General features: G+C 42.8%; 1 protein-coding gene across 2 annotated transcripts in view; it reads right to left on the bottom strand.

The window, feature by feature from the left end:
* FMN1 (formin 1) overlaps nucleotides 1–20230 on the bottom strand; it is a 425289-nt gene that overhangs the window by 161437 nt on the left and 243622 nt on the right. For both annotated transcript variants that reach the window (XM_057542902.1, XM_057542903.1), the window contains 2 exons: nucleotides 6833–6894; nucleotides 4797–4885 (listed from right to left, as the gene is read on the bottom strand). In XM_057542902.1, the coding sequence (XP_057398885.1) occupies nucleotides 4797–4885; nucleotides 6833–6894 (151 nt within the window). The remainder of the gene's footprint in view (nucleotides 1–4796; nucleotides 4886–6832; nucleotides 6895–20230) is intronic.

Here is a 20230-nt window from a genome sequence, read left to right on the forward strand (position 1 = left end):
ACTTATTCAGACGCTGCTGAGAGCTACCTCAAGTGTAGCACCCTGCATTTCTCCCTTTCCAAATGCGACCATGAAACCCTATTCCCTAAGTAGGACCCAGATCCCTGAGTGGGTACACTTCCTCGTTTAAATGAACACAGCGAGTGAAGAATTGATGGAGAGAATATACAGATCAACACCCCAGCTTACCAGCAAGGTCTTAGATGAGAAGAAGGAAATGCTGTATAAACAATTACTTATAACTAGTCTCCAAAAAGGAGGTTTAGGACCAACATGAGGAGAATGAGCCCATAGGATCAAGCAATTTGTGTTACCCAGAAAAAAGAGTAAAATAGAACTACAAGGTTCCCTGGGATCAAAGCTTTACTGGAACTAGGGCTTGCACTTGGAAGGCTCTCAGAAAATCTTAAAGACCCAATGTTCTGTGTATGGAGAAGGGGCCGAAGCACATATCCAGAGTTGGAGGGCAGAGGGAAATTCAGAAATTTCACAATATTTTGGATAGAACAGAACTGTAGAGAATGTGTCACCAAAAATACCAGAGCATCACTCACCAAGAATTTTAGTGTCTTTAGATGTGTACGAAGCATTTACAGTGTGTCAGGCACCATGCTAAGACCTGAGAACAGAATTTAACTTAAACACAATTCCTTCTTGATCACCTGAGAAATAAATCCACAGTTACCACGAGTGTGATGAGTGCTCTCGGTGATGGGGCCTAAAATAGGAGCTATGGAAGCCATACGCAGGGCATCAAAGTCAGAGCCCTGGAGGGACCATGTCAGCCAAGGTCTCCGGGAGCCCTCTGGTCCTTGTGCAGGACACATGTAAGAAACTGCCAGCGAGAGCCTGGACAGGCTGAATGATATTCGTGGGGAAAGGTGAGAAGAAGCTAAAATGGGGTTTTGTGTTCTAAAATAAAGAGTTCAAGCTTTTTCTGAATGAATGAAGGGTTTTAAACAGAGGAGTGACACTTTCAGCTTTTTGTTTTAGAAAATCGCCCTTGCAATGGCTTGGCTGATTGATTGGAAGTGATAGCAGATCTGAGGCTGGGAGCGGTTGGAATATTCTAAGGGGGAACGAGAGACGGCCTGCAGTGTGGATGCTGAGGGGCGAATGGTGAGAAAGCGACTGAGGCTGCCAGACCCAGTGTAGCTGACCCATCCCACGGGATGCTGAGAAGAGTCCAGGATGACGTGTGGGTTTTGGGCCTGGTCACCTGGTAGAAGGTGAAGATACAAAATACTAGAGAAGCAAATTTGGGAAAAACAAAGTCTCGAGGAAAGCACCATTTCCCATTTATCTGACAAAGTACCAGAAGTACAGGTTACCTCAAAGGCTATGAAGTGTCTAATATCTTATCTCCCACATGTGGGTTTTATACTCTACCCAGAAGGGCAGGGGTAAGCACTCTTTTACACATCCCCAAGGAGAGGGTCTTGGGCATTATTAGGCCATGGTACTTATGAATATTTAGGGACTGATTTCCTTTTGGACTAGTCTAACTTTATACCCTAGGGCCAGAGATAGAAAGGACTAAAGACCCCCAAAGAGCCACAGACCAGGGACCTTCCTCTTCTTTCCTTAAGGCAGGCTGATCTTCCTAGGATGGACCGTAAGTACAGCCGATACATAGCAGAAACATTCTGCACCTCACAGTACGTGGGTCACACATCCACAGCAACTCGGCTGTCAGGTGGATTGATGCAACGGGCCCACTGTTTTCAAGGGACTAACATGTGGTTTATCATTCCTCAAAGCCCTGAATGATATCATTCAGGGATCCCAAGGCAGCTGTGGGCCTCAGTGGAGCGTCCCAATAGGCTGTATATGGTGTCCTCACTTTAGGCCACAAAAAGCCTAATCACACATCAGGCCTAATCAAACCCAGTAGAGCCTCCCCTCACCTCACCACCATCCCAAGGAGAGTGTGAACAGAGTTGAGGACCATTGCTGAAGGGAGTGGTTCTCAGACAGCCTGGTCCCAAGCAGATGACACCTCTGCGGGAAATGACTTTCTAAATCTGGCCCTGCGGCGCAAGAAAGCTGCTGAGGGGAGTGAGGCGGCCAGCCTCTCCAGGCTCTGATTTACAGCCTGGGCACCACAGGAATCTTAGGAAACTGCAATGCTGAAACTATAAACGATTCATATTTTCCAGCATGCAAAACATGCTTAGAGTCAACTCACTTGGAACTAATGGCAAATCAGTTGCCAGAAAACCAGACTCTGGCATGAATCAAACAAATGCTACACTGTGCAGGAGGTCAGGAGTAAAGGTGAAAATCACTCAGCCCTGGAGGCCCTACCTCTCTGGGCCTCACCCTCTAGCAGCTGAGCCCAAGCATATCACCAAGACAACATGACCATCTTCTTTGCTGTCACTAAGAGCTTAGCATGTTCAGGAAGCCCTTACAGTGACCATTTACAAACTTTAAAAACACTCTTCCATCCAGATCGTTAGTAGAGAAAGCAGGAGAACTTTAATAAGTCATCTGTTAATTACCTGCTGCCATTATTCTGTGTCCTGGCAATTAATCTCGAAAAATAATGCTAGAAAGGCATTAACACAGGAAGGAAAAGGGGAACCCTTCCAGGAGCAGGGACCCACGGTTCATTTTACCAAGTGGGCCATTCCATAGTTTAGAGCAGGGGTTGGTGAATTACAGTCCCCAGGCCAAATTCAGCCCATCATTTGTTTTTGTATGGTCCATCAGCTAAGAATGGTTTTCACATTTTTAAATGGTTGGAAAAAACCAACTATTTATATATTAATATTAATTAATATTAATCAAATATTAACCAGAATAATATTTTGTGACATGTAAAATGATATGAAATTCAAATTTCAGCATCCATAAATAAACTGTTATTGGCGCACAGCCACGCCCATTTGTTTAGGTATTGTCTGTGCTTGCTTCTGCACAACAACGGTTGACTTGAGTAGTGCCAGCAGATTGTAATGGCTCACAAAGCCTAAAGTACTTACTACCGGGTCCTTTATAGGAAAAGTTTACCAACTCTGGGCTTGGAGTATCATTGCTTAACATGGCATAGTTGGCACTACCCAAATGCTTGATATGCCCTCTTGTCCCTGTTATGGACTGAATGTTTGTGCCCCCCCCCCCAAATCCATAAGTTGAAATCCTAACCCCCAAAGTGATGGTAATAAGAAGTAGGGCCTTTAGGAAGTAATTAGGTCATGAGGGTTGAGCCCTCATGAGTGGGGTTAGTGCCCTTCGGAGAAGAGACACAAGCGCTTGCTTCCCCTCTCTGCTCTCTGCCACGTGAAGACACAGAGGGGAGTTGGCAGTCTGCAGCCTGGAAGAGGGTGCTCACCAGAACCCAACCATGCTGACACCTGGGTCTCAAACTTCCAGCCTCAGGAACTGTGAGAAATAAAATTCTGCTGTTGCTAAGTCACCCAGTTTAGGATACTTTGTTATAGCAGCCCAAACTGACTAACAGTCCTCAAGTACTCCTCATGGCCTTGTGTCTAAATATCCCATTATTAGTCACTTCATTTTCGGTCATCAGCACCTTAGTGGGAATGAATTTATGATATTAGGAAACAAGACTTGGGAGTGGACCACAGGATGGGTTGGGGTGGGGGTTGGTAAGGACGGGGGGGCTCAAGTCGATGGAACAGAAGGGCAGGGAAGTCCATCTGCATGGATTCACCATATTCCTAGGCTTCATGAACTAACTTTGGGTGCGTGTTGGGGGGAGAGCCCTGGCATATGCTCCATGTGAGAGCCAGTCATCTAACGGTCCCCAAATTATCTTAAAGGTTTGTCAATAACTGAGTAAACCTAGAAATTCCTCACCCAGTCATTGAAAGATGTTTTTTCTGGACCTCAATACCCTGGCATCCAAGGGGAGTGGGGCATTTTAGAGGAACCAAGGGCAAGATGTGAAGGTTTCAGTATAAGCGACTGACCCTTGAATGTCTCTGGGGCTGACCTGTTACCCTAAACCCAGTCAATTTCCTCTTTGTTTCCTATTCCTTGCCTCATCTCCAGGCTGAGAAGCGTAGCCTGCATTGGGCAGGAAGCATTCAAGGTAGCCACAAGCTAAGTAGCCCTCTGTCCACTCAGGACCCATCCCACATTCTCACAGAGTCCTTAGGGCTGCGGAGCCCCAGAAGGTTATCCATGGTTTGTAGACCCCAAGAGCCCAGCCAAGGACAAGAGTCACTCAGTTATGCACTAGAGTTCTGGGCTTTCAAAGTGTGTGGAACACCCCAAACTAGAGAGCAGACACCTCCAGATAGTGACTGGAGAGAAGCAGAAGCACAAGCACATGCAAAGGGAGGATGAAAAAAGTCACATCTACATTGGGCAGAGCAGGTAGAGAATTTGGGGAGAAAGCTGGCACCTTCAGGTGACATTTACTGGATACGATATTTCGGAAAATCAATTTGAATTCTGTGACTCTGACATCATCCCTTTTAACTGCATCAGCAGAACCTTAAACAGAGCAGTAACCTCTCCCTTCCTCAGTTACCCTTTGGGCCAGAATGTTTAGTCTAGGAGGAATTAACAAGTTGCTAGAACAAAAAAAAAGGGGAGTCATGAGGGGTGGAGTGAGGGGTTGAGACATGCTATCCAGCAGCACAAATCTCCCGGCTGCCTTTCCCGGCAGTCAGGTCATTCTGCTGCATGCAATAGGTCACGGGAATGACGCTGCTCTGACTTAGCTTGGCACAGTTGAGATCTGGTTATTCAGAGCTGGGAGGCAGGAAGATAGGGACGGCCCCTCTCCTTTTGTTAACAGAAAAGTGTGTAAGCATCCTTACTGCTCAGGTTTATCCAGTAGCTTCAATTCTTCCTCTTTGGATGTCTCATAATACTTTCTTATTTTAACGAGTTCATCCTCTTGGGCTCTCTGTGTTGAAATAGAAACAAAACACACACAAAAAGTGAGCAATGAGAATCGGTCTAAAGCAGCGTGTCTCAGAGTGTGGTCTCTGGACGAGCAGCATCAACACCACCTGTCGCTAGTTAGAAATGCCCATTGTTGGCCCTACCCCGGATATAAGACACTCCAGAGGTGGGGCTCAGCAAGCCCTCCAGGTGATTCTGAGACATGCTAATGTTTGGGAATTACCAGCTAAACTAAATGGTCATAACAAGTGACCTTAGCTGGATACAGAAGCCAGGACATTTGATTGCTAACCTTTTAATCCCCTGTATCTTTCCCTGTAAGATAGGATAAGGGTCAAGTTGTCCTTAGCATTTGCTTTCCTCATCCTCAGAACTGAACAGCCCTCCTAACTTATGTAGGCTCCTGATTTTTAAATTTCTGGTCAGCAGGTTCTCTCTGTCTGAATTTTCTAGGCATTCGTTGTCTGCGCCACTGATTTTGGCATTTAGTCTCATACTTTCTCAATTTGCGCAACTATGTCAGCTGTATGTAGCTTATCTCTACTGTAAGCTAACAAGTACCAATCATGTGCACGGTCCTGAGCCCGAGGTAATAACTAAAAGCATCCTAGAAGGCACTTTGCCTTTTACAAAGTCCTCCGACATCAAGTATTGCATCCTTGTTTTAAAGATGACTCCACCGAGGCTTACACTCAGTACCTGGCAAAGAGCCTGGCTTGGAACACCTTTCTTCCACAATACCGTGATGCCCTCCAGGTATTCAACAAATGTGCCATTAGCTCCTGATGGCCTAGGATTTGTGCACCTTCTTTATTAACGAAAGCCTTCCTGATAGGAACATCCCATAGAAGTTCCCACCCAGTCGTACCAAACAGTTCCTGATATATACAAAGGATGTAGAAATGCGAAGGGAACTGGCAATCCGGCTAGGCTGGATTATCACACTATGGAAATTTTCTCTGAGACACTTAAGGTCCCAGGGGACCTAAGTATTAAAATGAAATCGTTTTTTGAGCTCGGTAATCATAGCATGCTATAGAGCTCCGGGTAGCTTCCTGGGAAATAGCATTACTTCAGTAAAGAGAACCTGTTTCAGTCTATGTTTTCAAATCCTAACAGAGTCAGCGAACCAGAACAGTTAACAATTATGGGAATTGTGACTCTCCTGTGTCATCGTCTCAAGAAAGCCTGACAATTACGCTGGTTATCTCCACATATAATCCACATTTGAAGACCATATATGTGTACAGCACTGTCTATTTTCAAAATACACTGCTACTGCTGCATATATTGAATTCTCTTTTAATACTCAAAAAAATCATGTCGAGCCCATTATAATCCCCACTGTACTGATAAACAGGTTTAAGGAATTTAACTGGCCTGAGGCCACTCAGCAGTAGATGGTAGAGCTCGACCTCAAACCTGAGAGTATCTCACTCTAAATCCAAAACACACACCCACCATCCTATACTATTTCCCACGATCAATGCCGTCAGCTCACTTAGGCTAAAAGTAATTATGCAAGCTGGTAACAGCATCCCCATTCCTCAGAGGATGACACTGGTGTACATCAGTGTTAAGCTGGTGACTTAGCTTCATGCACCCTGATTGCAAGCCACAGGGCTGGGCTGGGTTCCACGGCACAGAAGTGGCCTCCACATTGAACTGCCCTCCCATGCAAAAGAAATCTACTAACCCAGATACCACAGTGGGGGGTCAAGAACCTAGTGCTTCCCTCGTGCCCGCTCTCATTTGAGCTTGCATTTCTGTGCCTTAATCTCTTCCACGCAATGGCACAATTCCCACTGCCAAAGAACATGAATGGCTCAGTGACTTTTCAGGTGGAAGGAGTCACATATAATCATGTTCTAGACATTAACTTTTTTTTTTAAGTTAGTTAAGATACAAAAATCTGGAAACTCTGGCTCCGTAGGTGTTTGATACTCACGTTTTCATATAAGGCCGCCAGGGTTTCCAGATCAACCACAGAATCATCCACATTAAAAATGGCTGCCGAGCCCCCAAAGAGAAAAAGAAAAAGGATAAGAGGTTAGATTGGACTCCCCTGAACTCACATTTACCCCAAGTCTAGCTTCCAAGCAATATAACGTTGCCTCCTCTCACACAGGTTGTCTTTCGGCTCGTTCCAGCTCCCTTTCCTTTTGCACCAGGGGCCCCCGTGAAAGAAACCGAAATGGTTCCGATCACTGGCCTGAGCCTTGGCCCTGCCTGGTTTAATTCCTCAAGCTCTGCATCCTTTCTGCAGTTTAATTTAGGCTCCACAGGAGAAGTGTTTGTGCTTTAAAAGTAAATCAGTTTGTAGGTTTGAAACACAAGGTTAAATCTTTCTTCCCGGCTGGTAATTGAAGAGATTTAGTACCTGATGCACCAGAACTGACTCTTACCCATTACCAGGAAGAGAGAGAGAAAAAAAAGACGATGTTGGCAAATTAAATGAATTCAGGCATGTGATTTCAGGCACCTTTCCATGGCCGCTGCAAACATCTTGTTTGGATTAAAGAGACAAGAAAAAGCAATAATTGCATCAATGGCAAATTAAGATTATGGAAACCTCCCATGAGCCAGTCTTAAGGCAAGTTCTCATTCCCATGGTTTTATTTGGATCCTACTTGCTGTTCTGTATGTTAAATAAGTTATTTAGCTGTTAACTAATATGCCTGTGATTTCATCTAGAGAGATTCCTTCCCATATACACCAGCATACAAACATTGAGATTTTAAAGCCTTAATGGATTTGGCAATCAAAGTGCTTGAAATAGGCAGCTCCACATCTTTAAATAATTATTCAAAACTAATAAGGTTTGTTCCCTCAACCCCACCTCCCTTCTCTGACTTTACATTGTGAAATTAACCAGCACGCTAGTAAATTTTCTCCGTGGCAGGCTAATTAATTTTATTAAACCAACCAGTAATATTTAGAATGCCTTAAAATTCTGCTCGTCAACCGTTGTTCTGTTCGTTGGCACTGCACCACGGATTTTGGAGAAGGTAGGGATCAAGGTAAAGGGCAGGTTGCTTCCAAATTGTTTTGCGTCTTCTGTGGTTTAGAATCACATGAACCCCTTTATACAATCTTAATAAACTTAATTAACGGAGCTAAGATCATGTAACTTCACAGAACACCGAGAAATGTACTTAAAATTCCTTCATAGGCCACCTTCTCTAACTTAGAGGAATTAATCATCAAGCTATTCCTCAGCTACGTGGGGTAGTGAGAAAAGCGGTTAATATGCTAGTGACAAAGTCAGTCGTCTCAGATTCCACCAAGACAAAGGAAAATTACCCTTCTGAAAAGTCCAATCTGAAACCACAAAAGAAAAATGTCGTTTGAGGAAAGAAGGCAAGAATTTACCCTCCCAGGAACATTGTGTGTGGGGATAATATGAATTCACTAACTTATTAGATGGACCAGGCATTTTTCAATGTCTGATGCTTTAAAAAAACAAAAAAATGGCCAGGAACAATGTCTAGTTTATGTAAATTCTAATAGTCTCCTTTAAAAATCAGCCAAGGGAATGCGATAAGAAAAGGTAAAATTCTAAAAATAATTTATCAGAAACATTCACTCCTAAACTAGGTACTGCACATGAATTGCAAGCTTACATATAATCAAGTAATCTTACCTAATGGGAAAGAGAATGATCTGTTGGCTTCCTTTCCTAGTGAGTAAATATTTGAGTTTCAGAAATTAATCAGTCTGGGTCCCAGATACACAGTTTGATGGGTTATACCCTCAGCCAATTCCCCCCGCAGTATGCTAGGAAGCAGAGGAAAACATGTAGGGAGGATGGGACTGGAGAACAAGCATGGGCTCTGGCGACATTCATTCGTTCATTCACCCATCCCTTGAATAAATGCTTGTTGAACGTGCACCAAGTTCTAGAAACGGTTCTAAAATGCTGTGATTACATAAATCAAATGTGTGTCTGAGATGTTCAAAGCACTTGATCTCATGAGATTTATACTCCACCTTAGGGGACAGAAAATAAACAAATAAACAGTTACAGATAAGAATATGAAGAAAGCAGAGAAATGCGCAACATGACAGAGGTTAATGGATGAAGGCTTCTTTGAAGAGGTGACACTTAAGCTAAGACCTGAGCAGGTCAGTTCTGTGAGTGTCTGGGAGAAAAGCCTTCCAGGGAGAGGTAAGTGCAGAAGGATATTTCTAATCCTGATGAAGGAACAAACTCAAGGTTCAGAAAAAGACCGAGATGACTGCTGTGGAGGGAGCAAAACTTACTACGTGATCCTGGCAGGTTCAGCTCTATGAACCTCAGCATAGCCATAGAATGGGTCTAATTTCACTTACTGAAAACATTAAGTGAGGTTAAGATGTATGCTTGGCCCAGTGTATAAAGCATGGTGTGAAATCAGAATGGTACCTACAAACTGACTATTGGGAAGTTAAATATACACACTGTGGATGTGTTTTAATGCTTGTTAATGCCTTATCTCCTTCAACATCTGGAAAGAATCAGAGAAAGAAGACTGCCATTACTGAGTAGTTTGTGTTATAAATGAAACTTTCTAGAATTCTGGAGTGTTTCAGATAGGAGCAGTTGCAATTTAAACCCTTTTGGTCCTTCAAAACCCTGCTTGAGACCCAAATTCGGGAAGCATTAATAGAAAACTTACATGCACAAAAACTCTAATTACAAAAAATAATGTATCGAATGTCTTAAGGGAAATATAAAAAGCTAACCTTCGGGTCCATTTAGAAAGCTAACCTATTTTTACCTCTCATTTCCATCTTTCCCACCAATCCACGCTTCATCGTACCACCCAAGTTTTTTTTTTTTTTTTAAACACAGGTCTCAAAATTTTACTTGATGTTTAAAATACCTCAGATGTCTTTCTTTTAAATATTGGGTGAAGTTCTAAGGCCTTGGCCTGATTTTTAAGCCCATTTCTTTCCTAGCCCCGAGCTACACTTCTAATCTCATCCTTGGGGGAGGAATGGGGGAGAGGAAGAAGTAGACTGAGAGATTAATTTAGGGTCAACGCCAAGTATTCCACTGAGATTTCTCCTATTCCACGAGGATCTTAAAAGTAAAATAAAACTCAGTGGTGGAAGCAGCACTGTGAAGAGATCATCTGGTTGAGCCCAAGAGCTTAAGGAAATTAAATGATTTCTATTATTCCTACCTAATAGGGTGGCCAGGGAAGGTTAGGTTATTGGCCAAAGGGTTGAAACGTAAAAAGAGCCTAAGTCCTGTGACTCATAGGAGAGCTGTCTTGCATGTACATAATCCTGTCTCCTATTCACCATGAACAGTTTAAGTTCGTACATAGGGCCAGAATCCATACCTGAACATGCTATTCCCCAAATACGGGACAGTGTATTAGAGAATTGATTCTTTTTTAAAAAATTTATTTATTTATTTATTTATTTTTGGCTGCATTGGGTCTTCATTGCTGTGCGCGGGCTTTCTCTAGTTGCGGTGAGCGGGGGCTACTCTTCATTGCGGTGGCTCCTCTTGTTGCAGAGCACGGGCTCTAGGCTTCAGTAGTTGTGGCGCATGGGCTTAGTTGCTCTGCAGCATGTGGGATCTTCCCGGACCAGGGATCGAACCCATGTCCCCTGCATTGGCAGGCAGATTCTTAACCACTGCATCACCAGGGAAGTCCCTAGAGAATTGATTCTTGAAGGCACTCACCATTAAACTTAGAAGCATCCCATGAACCCATTTAGTTAATTGAAGATTACATTGTAGAAAGAAATCAGTCATTTATTGAAATATTTTTGGAGTTACCTAGGATCAGATAGCCCCCTCCACTTTGTACTTGTAAACGCACACTCTATTGCTCTTTCTCTCACACACACTCACAGACAAACACCCTCTTTACTGTAAAAGTTGAATAAGCAAATGCCAGCCTACACAATTCTCCAGTGCGCCTCAAAGCCCTGATACAGTAATTCCAAGTACTTCTAGCTGTTGCTTCCATCTGTATGGGGCTCATTATACCGACACTCCTGCAGGTGGTGTCAGAAAGGTGAAGTGCCAAATCCACAAAGGGGGGACCCCCAACAATTCATTGCTTCTGCGGTATCAGTCATGGCTGGTGGTTTTTACTTTTATCTCCCTCTCTCCTTAGTTATCCCCACTCCCACTGTCAGTTCAGTTAGAATATTTCACCTACACTTCACAATATGTCGAAAGGAAGTAGACACACGCTGTGAAAAGCTGGTAATTTTATTGGGTTCCTTTACCTTTAAAAATCTGTTACTTGGTCAAGTCTGGTTTCTGGGCTCCTTTTTTCCAGGGAAATTGAGGCAAACGTTTTTATGTGGTCCTCTGGTGCCTGCTCTGTACTCCGAGAATTATATACACAAGGATCATTAGAGTAGGGTTTCGCCCATTAAGATATAATAACCGTCAGCAGGGACAAAAAGCAGATCAGTATCACAAATTCAAACTAACAGGCGCACATAAAAACTATGTGCCTGCTTAAGGCACAGGCACGGGGTCAGGGTCTTACACAATAGGTAAATTCCCTCTCTGGTTTGGAGACAGCTTTTCACAAGACCAGGGTAAGGAGAAAGAACCGGCAAGAATTCTTGCAGCCCTCCAGCCATTTTTAACCCTGAACGCTTTTCTATCCCCAAGTGCACCTCGTCCAAATAAACACAGGACAGCGTTTGCTGTTTTGAAGGACTTCTAATTAGCACAAAACAAGTACTTACTTAAGGGTGCTGTTCTTGTTGACAGAGGAACATCTTTGGGCAAGAAACACATGGCAGACTGAAGTAGGAAAGGCACACTCAGTCTGTTAGATTAGCCAAAGTAAACTTGGTCATCCAAGGTGTGGAAGATGTCACCGAAAGATGGCTGCTTTACCAGGCTTTGGTTGATGCTGGTTTTAAAAATAGCCTCTATTAGCCCATTGTATGCTTCTTTCTGTGTCCTTCAGTAGTTGACATGACACCTCTTCACAAGTGGGTGTATAAAAATCCTTTGCAAATGGACTAGATTTATTCTCAGCCCAAGAAAGCAAAGATGACTATTGGATTATCAATAGAAATTATTTTGTTCGGGCTTCCCTGGTGGTGCAGTGGTTAAGAATCCTCCTGCCATTGCAGGGGTCATGGGTTCGAGCTCTGGTCCGGGAAGATCCCACATGCCGAGGAGCAACTAAGCCTGTGCGCCACAACTACTGAGCCTGTGCTCTACAGCCCGCGAGCCACAACTACCGAGCTCGCATGCCACAACTACTGAAGTCCACGTGCCTACACAGCTCGTGCTCTGCAACAAAAGAAGCCACCGCAATGAGAAGCCCGTGCACCACAACGAAGAGTAGCCCCCGCTCGCCGCAACCAGAGAAAGCCCGCACGCAACAATGAAGACCCAATGCAACCAAAAATAAATAAATAAAATAAATAAGTTTATGGAAAAAAAAAAGAAATTATTTTGTTAACATTGTTAGCTCCCGAGTAGCCAACATAAAACTCACCTGTTTTGACCAAATGACTGATATTTTTAGGGCTTGATAAATAATTTGTAAGGAAAAGAGAATGGAATGGGGAAAGTAATATGGAAGGCCTTGAGTTTTTTATTTTATTTCTTTTTTTTTTTTTGGCTGCACCATGCGGCATGCAGGATCTTAGTTCCCCGAACAGGGATAGGATCAACCCATGCCCCCTGTATTGGGAGCACGGAGTCTTAACCACTGGACCACCATAGAAGTCCCAGGCCTTGGGTTTTTTAAACTCTCAGGTGATCTACCCCTCAAACCTGCCAAAAACCAACTCCTCTGACCTCTCTCAAGAGAAAGGCAAGGATGTGGTGTCATGGAAGGAAGGAGCCTGTGGTAGAATCTGAAAGCTGAGGGAAGGCAGAGCAGGAATATCTCCCCACAGTCTCACCTCCCAACAACGAGGCCATCACTGAGAATGAAGACCAAGCTCGTGATGAAACTGGGCAAGAGGTGAAAAGAAGGGGGCTGGGCAGAGAGGAGTGTGGAGGGTGGAAGAACCACACAGAGGCCAGGACAAGAGCTGCACAGAACCTGCCCTGCTGAATGCTCTGTACCCAAGTCTCTTCATGATGGCCATAGCTCTCCTATAGCCCTTCCTCAATACACCTCACTCTTTCCCTACTGACCACCATGTTCCTCCTCCGATTGGCACCGGGCACACCTGTGCAGACACAGGTACGGGCCAAGCCTCATTCCATGCACCTATCCAGATGAAATGCTGAGGGCAGCAATTATTAAGCAGCTTAAAGGCATCTCTGTGCACTCCATCAGAGGGTGGGAAAGTAGGCAGACCATACCGGAGATGAATACTTAATCACTGAGTAGCTAGCCTTTGTCGGGAGCTTCCTGTGAGCCAGGCATTGCTCTAAGTGCTTTACATTTAATCATATGAGGTGGCTGTTACTGCTGTCCCAAGTTTTATAGGTGATGAAACTAAGGCACGAAGTCGCAAAGCATGATTTCCCAAGCTCAGTTCCATAACCAATGACAGGACTACGACTGTACTTCTTTTAGCCTTTATAAGTGTTAGACTAGAAATACTCACTCCACCTAAAATTCTCACCACCTTAAAAAAAAAAAAATCAGTGAACCAACTACCCACAACAGTCCATACAGAAACCTCTGCCTCTGAATGGCATCACATGCTTTTTACATCAATCGGCAGTCTCCCAGTGGGGACCACAGACAGCCCGTGCCACGAAAATGTCATTTGGGTATTGTACAATCCATAACCTCACCGTTATTTAACTATTGCTAATACTTAATTCGATTCTAGTATGCTATCTTAATATATATCATAAGACAAACTTCAAATCTTTGTTAACTACTCGAAGTTATTGACAATAATCAATACTGTGGTTCCAATCATGGCAAAAAAGAGTTTCTAAAAAAAGGAAAGAGAAACCCGGAACTTGGAAAGGCATTATCTTAGAAGAAAATCTACAGTAATGTAAAATCCAATTTTCTTGAAAAGATATTAATAATTGCAATTTTATACTGCATGCCAGAACCAACTAAAAAGGGAAGCGAAGGCACAGAGAATGAAGAAACACGAACAAAAGTTGCCTCCAGACACATAAAGAATAGCAACTATAGAGGGAATATATTTTACGATCTTATCTACATCGCCAAGTGCCTGCTAGTGTGTCGTGTTAGTTGGTACAGACCTTTAGTCGAGCTTTGATGCAAACAGGAGGCAAGTGTAAATGACACAGTCAACAGGAGCTGGCTGGCAGCTGAAAGAAATGACAGTCCCAAAAGGGACACATCTGATCTGTTCCCAAAGCTCCAAATCACTCAATCTTATAAAGCAAAAATCCCAATTCCTGCCTAAGTCCAGGCATGTACTCTGCCGCCAGGTGCCATTTTATAGGTGCAATTAAAATTGTCCATGGTTCAAACCTCAAAGACGGGCACAGGCGAAGAATTCACAGAACTTCCCCTCCTTCGTCCCCTCTATTCTCTGTAGGGCAGTGGAATGAGAAACAGTTTGGGTTAAGCTGCTTCTGTTCTTCCATTAGTTCTGGTTCTTTTAAGCCAAAATTACATTCCAGGCAGATTGGATGGTCTCAGCCAGTTGCCTGAAGGTAAAGCACAAAGAAATGCCACCCTCTGCTTTCTGGATTCAGCTCTGAGAGTGAAGGAATGCACGGGGGTTCAGAGAGAGGTGGGTGGGATCCCTGCTGCTCAGGTGTTTTAGACTTGGTGGGAGAAAGAGAAAGCTGGGAAAGGAAATCCAGTAGCGTTAGAACTACTGTTTATATTCACCCCAAAACGGAGCTCTGCCAGCCCTTGATAAGTTGCTTGACCCTGGCGCCTTCCTTTGGTATGACAGTAGGTCGTGACCACCTGTCACCTTTGGTGGGTAAACTCCTTCACACGTGCCTTCCTCAACTTGTTCTTTTACGTTCAACATACCGGGATTTGGTGGCGATGGTGAGAGGGCAATTAAATAACGTTTTCTGATTCTGAAATCTGGTTTTAACTAAACTTGACAAAATAAACAAGTTGGCTTCAAAAGCTTCCTGCAGAGAAACCCCAGACTGAAGATAATCCATCAACGATAAGAAAAATGGCAGAGCAGAGGCTCTGATTGTTAGTACAAGTTCTTCATCAGTCGTGGAATGAATTAGAAGCAAGGGCAGTTGAATCGGATTTGCCAAGATGTTGACCTCCATAAATTATAATAGAATTTATCCAGAGACTGTTTGAAATGTGGGTTTAAGTCCACGATTTTTAATAATAAGCCTCACCCTATTTATATACTGAGCCTTGAGATATTAGCTGTTGAGAACTTAAAGCCATCAAAATCAGTAAGATATTTAGAAATATTAATCTCATTTTAATTTATATCTCTGCATACATTTTATAATGTGAATATTAGTTCTGTCACACATTTACACGATGTACAAGTTCTTAAAAACATAACTTGAGAAGCACGCTCTAAAACTTTTTACTGGCACGGGTGCACGATAAAAATTTTGGTCTTTGAGTATAGGTCTTCCAGGCTAGAATTAGAATGTTCCTCAGGAAAGTTCTAGACAATTCATGGTGAACTTCAGATGCCTGGTGAAATTCATTATGTTTTAGACAACTGGCATAAACCTTGACAGAGATTTCCAGAAGTTATTAGGCAAAAGGGAGCAAAGTCCAGTGGGCATTCTCAGATCTGGGTTTTAGACTCTGGGCATACAACTAACTGAAATCCTCTTACATTTTGATTTGGGATTTCTAAACAGAAAGATAGTCTTTGATGCAGCTGAACCCCCAAACTGAGATTCTGGACTAGTAGGAACTAAAGTGAAAAATATTTTATTTTCATGTTAGATTAAATATTATAAATATGAATTCTGAGTGTACGGGAAATTCCAAATAGATGCCAGGAGGTTTCTGGCACTTAGTCTGTTGCAATGCATACGGAGGTTTATATCAAGAAGAGTCAACAGCAATTTTCCATCTCCCCTGGGAAAAGAATAAGAGGAAATCACTAACGTGGAATGAAAACACTAATTTGCAATCATGTAGGCAGTCACTGTGTCCAAGGATGCCAAATGCTTTTAAATATAAGTCGTCCAGTTTAGCAGATGGAAAACCAGCAAGAAGTAAGTCACTTACTCGGAATCTCTCCTGGACCAAATACAAGTGCAGTGGTATTACGATCAGTGTCCTGAAACTATTCTTCTTCCACAACCAAGGTCTTGCCTTTAGTCACGCAGTGCTTTTAAACTTCAGTCAGTACAGGGATTTAGCTTTCTCCCACAAGATGTTCCACAACATTTGGGTAGAGATAAACAGATGAGGGTGGCTACCTTTGGGGGAATGTTCTATCTCTAACCCACCCCCATCTACTTAGTGTCAGGCTAGAATTTTCAGATGCTCATTGAAAACTTTTGCTGAAATGTCGCCAGTCATCTCAGACTCAAATCATCCAAAACAGAACTGACCTTTTTGCTTCTACCCATGCTTTCTCCCCTGTATTTCCATTTTATGTTTTTGGCACCATTATTCACATTCTTGTTGAAACCAGCAATCCAAGGTACATGTAAGACTTCTCCATCACTGTGTGAATCCGATGGGACTAACCGTAGCAATCCTCTCTCCAAATATCCCTTGTATATGGTCTCCTCTACATTTCCACAGACACAGCCTTAGTTCTGGCCTTCGTCATTTATTATGTCAACAATCACCGCCCCCTTTCTAACAGATCTAGTCACCTTCAGGACTATTTTTGTTTATTCATTCAACAGACCCTTGATGACCCTCCTCCTCACCTAGGTGCCCGGCACAACAAGGTGCTAGGGACACATCAGTGAGCAATCACCATCTTGGAGCTTATATTCTGGTGGTGGATGTAAGTGAGAAGTAGATGAACAAATAAAATATTAGCTGCTGTGCAGAAAATAAGAGAATTAACTTAGGGTGACTTAAATTAGGGAAGAGGATCTGGGAGGGCCTCTTTGAGGCACGTGTCTGAACCCCAGCAAAGAAAAGGAGCAAGCTATAAAGAGTGGGGTGGAAAAGCATGCTGTGCCTTCAAAGACACAGAGGAAGGAAAGCACTTGGCCTCTTTAAGGAACCAGAGGACCACTGTGGCTAGAGTGCAGGGAGAGAGGAAGGGAGCACAGCCAAGTGAAGGAGGAGGTACGGCTGTGGCCAGAGCATGAAAGGGCTTGGGGGCCAGTCTTCCATGGCCTCAGAGATATCTCTGCACTCAAAATCAGATCACAGCACTGCCCCTTTTAAATTTGAAATTCTGTCTCCCTGTTACTGATGGGATAATGTTCAAATTTCATCTGATGATATTCAGGGCCCTTCCTGGTCTGGATGTGACTTGCCTTTCCAGCACTTTGCCCTGAAACAAGCCACATTCATATGTAACATATATACTCTAGCTGTGCCTCTTTCCACATGTCTTCTTTCCTCAGTTGGAAAAGCTCCTTCTCTATGTGACGACCGCCATTTCATCCTCTAAGACTCATCTTAAGTTTTACAGGAGGAGCCAATATATTGCTCTCTGTTATTTCACAGGAAACTCTATACTGTGATCTTGTGATACTTTGTACATCTCTCCCACCATCCTGTGAACTCTTGAGAATGTGAGAGTTTGGATCTTATGTGTTGTGGCAGTCACAGTGTCTGAAACAGAACTGGCATTCAGTACATGTTTACTGAGGGAGGGTGGGAGGGAAGGAAGAGGGAGGGAGGGAGGGAAAGAAGAATGAAGAAGTTTTGCCCAAATGCACTGGAATGGAATTCATGACATTCTGATTTCATCTAGTCTAAGGTTTAGTCTATTCTTTAAAATCAAATTAAAAACAAAAATCACTTATTGAGTGACATTTACATATGATACATTAGCCCAGTTATGATACATTAGCCCAGTTATTGGTAAATGATGCTTAATTATCAGAGAAATTCTGAGCAAAGAAATGCTACACGTCATAAAGGAACAAGCACTGGCTCTGCTACTTGCTATCAGTTAAGACCTTGAGGTACTGAGCCCCCAAATTCCACTTTGAATATACACTATAGGCAGTGTCTAATGGACAACAGAGAAGTGCCCACCTTACAAATGAAGAAAATAAGGTTGCTTTTTAAGAGCTGAACAAGTAAAAACTGGATTATCCATCTGTGGGAGGTAACTGTGGGCTGAAACACCCAAAACTATTTTCAAGGTGACCAGCAAAAAGGAAAATGGCATAAGCAAATATCTAATGCCAAGTAGAGACAAGTCACACGGACATAACAATGAACAGATATGATAAACATTTTTGTCATGCCAATGGAAAATTCTCTGATCTTCTCTGAGTGAATATACTAGCTTTCCGGTTTATACATCAGCTCCGTGTAAGTTTGCACTAAAGTGCAAGTTAGTGCACCTACCTCTGCACACTGACAAAGATGAATATAATGACCAGAAGGCTGAAGAACAGTCTCCCAACTGTGGTCACCTCACCGTGGTTGACATGCTGTATGACCTTGCCTGGCTGCCAGCTGGCCTGCCCCAATCAGATCTCACGACAGTTACCCCTCTTACATTAAAACAAACGTTTAGGTCAAGGTCAGCACAGGGAGTCCTTTCATCAGGATGACAACACAAGGCCAAGTGCATTCCATTCACGACCAGACATGGATTCAGAATGAAATGTACCTGACACAGCCCGGGCTCCTAAGTGACCTTCAGATGCCAGTGTCAGTCAAATGATTCTAAAGAGAAATTAAGCTCGAGTTATATTGCTATATTCATCTGGAATGCATTACTAAATGAAGACATGAAATGGAGATAATTTTTTTTAACTTAGGAGCCAACTCTGTGGTGGATAACAGAGACGCCCTGAAGCAAGAGAAAGAATTAAAGTGGTGTCCATGAGTCCTAGAAGCCTGTGATGCTACAATCAACATTTCCAGTGCTAAAATGTTAAGTTCACGTCTACTTCATATAAACATGTTCTTGTCCGGAGTAGAATACTGGAAAAGGTCTCGGTGAACTACTCTCTTATTCAAGTCACCATGAACATTCAACCCAACAAGGTTGGAGTGCCATGGGAAGAAGGTTTACAGTCCTGAGATGGTAACTGGAATAGCACACGGCCGGAATGAGTCTGATCCACATGGCAATCTGATGTGTACTACAACAGGACATGCCTAAAAAGAAATGAAGAGAGTCCAAGGTGCTGTGGACATTGTAAAGCTCATATCCGTAGTGCTACCTGTCATGGTGATGAAACCAAGCATACTTGATTTTTACCAGGCTTATAAACAGTACCGTGGTTTAGGACAAGACTCTGCCACTATACCTGAAAAATTCCTTTCGATTTCAATGATTGCATCAAAAAAGTGACTCTCCTTGACAAAAGATTATAAACGTCCCTGCCGATGTTCTTTTGGTTTTATTTTTTCATTTTTCATTTGCGTCAGTGTCACAGTTTTCTGTGTGAATTTCAGAAATTCCATTCTAGTAGATCTAATACCTAAAGCCACTGAAGAATCCTTTTCTAATTCTGATGGTGGACCTTGCCAGCTACCCTCTGCCCCAAACTCAAATCAACTAGTGCAACATTGTCTGAGGTTTAATATTCACACTTATGTATTCAGTTCTACTATTAAGCTTAAATACTGAAAAGAGACAAGCTTATTTGAATACTCTGTGACTGTCATCTGATTCAGGATATGTTTAGTTTTATGTGGGATTTTAAATGTTTGTAATAAAGCAAAATTTTAAGCCCTTAACAAAGCTTTTTTCAGAGGAAAAATAATGTATGAAAGTTTCTTAAGTGCCTTTCAGTTCGGGACCTACGGGGGTCTTCTGCTGTGTCTCAGAATAAAATAACTTTGAGGCAACACCAACTAAAACCTGAAAGGAAGTGTGGTTTCAGAGTGTCTCCTGTTACACCCAAGCTAAATTCTACTGAAACCATCTATGAGAGATTGTATTACCACTCAGAAAATATTATCAGTGACATGTCAAAATGAAGATTTACATTTAACTGATGACCGAGAAAGGGGGAGCACTGTCTTCATGCAAGACACGGATTTCAAAAACATCAGAAGGTTTTTGGGTTTACTTTTCTAGGGCCTAAGAAAAATATATACAAGTAAAATTCCCTCTCTAAATGTCTTATTTCAAACTGAGCCAAAGGAAACCAAGTTGAAATTGCGTCATTTGAAAAAGAATAGGGGATTAAGAAACAGTGACATAACCGAGTGGATGAAGAAGGAGAGTGTTTCTCCATAGAAGCATTCCTGCTAATGAAGAAGAAATGAGGGAGTTAGGAGATCATTATTCGGCAAACTTCTAATGAAATAATGAATCTAGGCAAAGACCATTAGTGCCCACCAACATCATA

This window comes from Balaenoptera acutorostrata, chromosome 3 (genome assembly GCF_949987535.1).
Source record: "Balaenoptera acutorostrata chromosome 3, mBalAcu1.1, whole genome shotgun sequence".
NCBI classification, from domain to species: Eukaryota; Metazoa; Chordata; class Mammalia; order Artiodactyla; family Balaenopteridae; genus Balaenoptera; species Balaenoptera acutorostrata.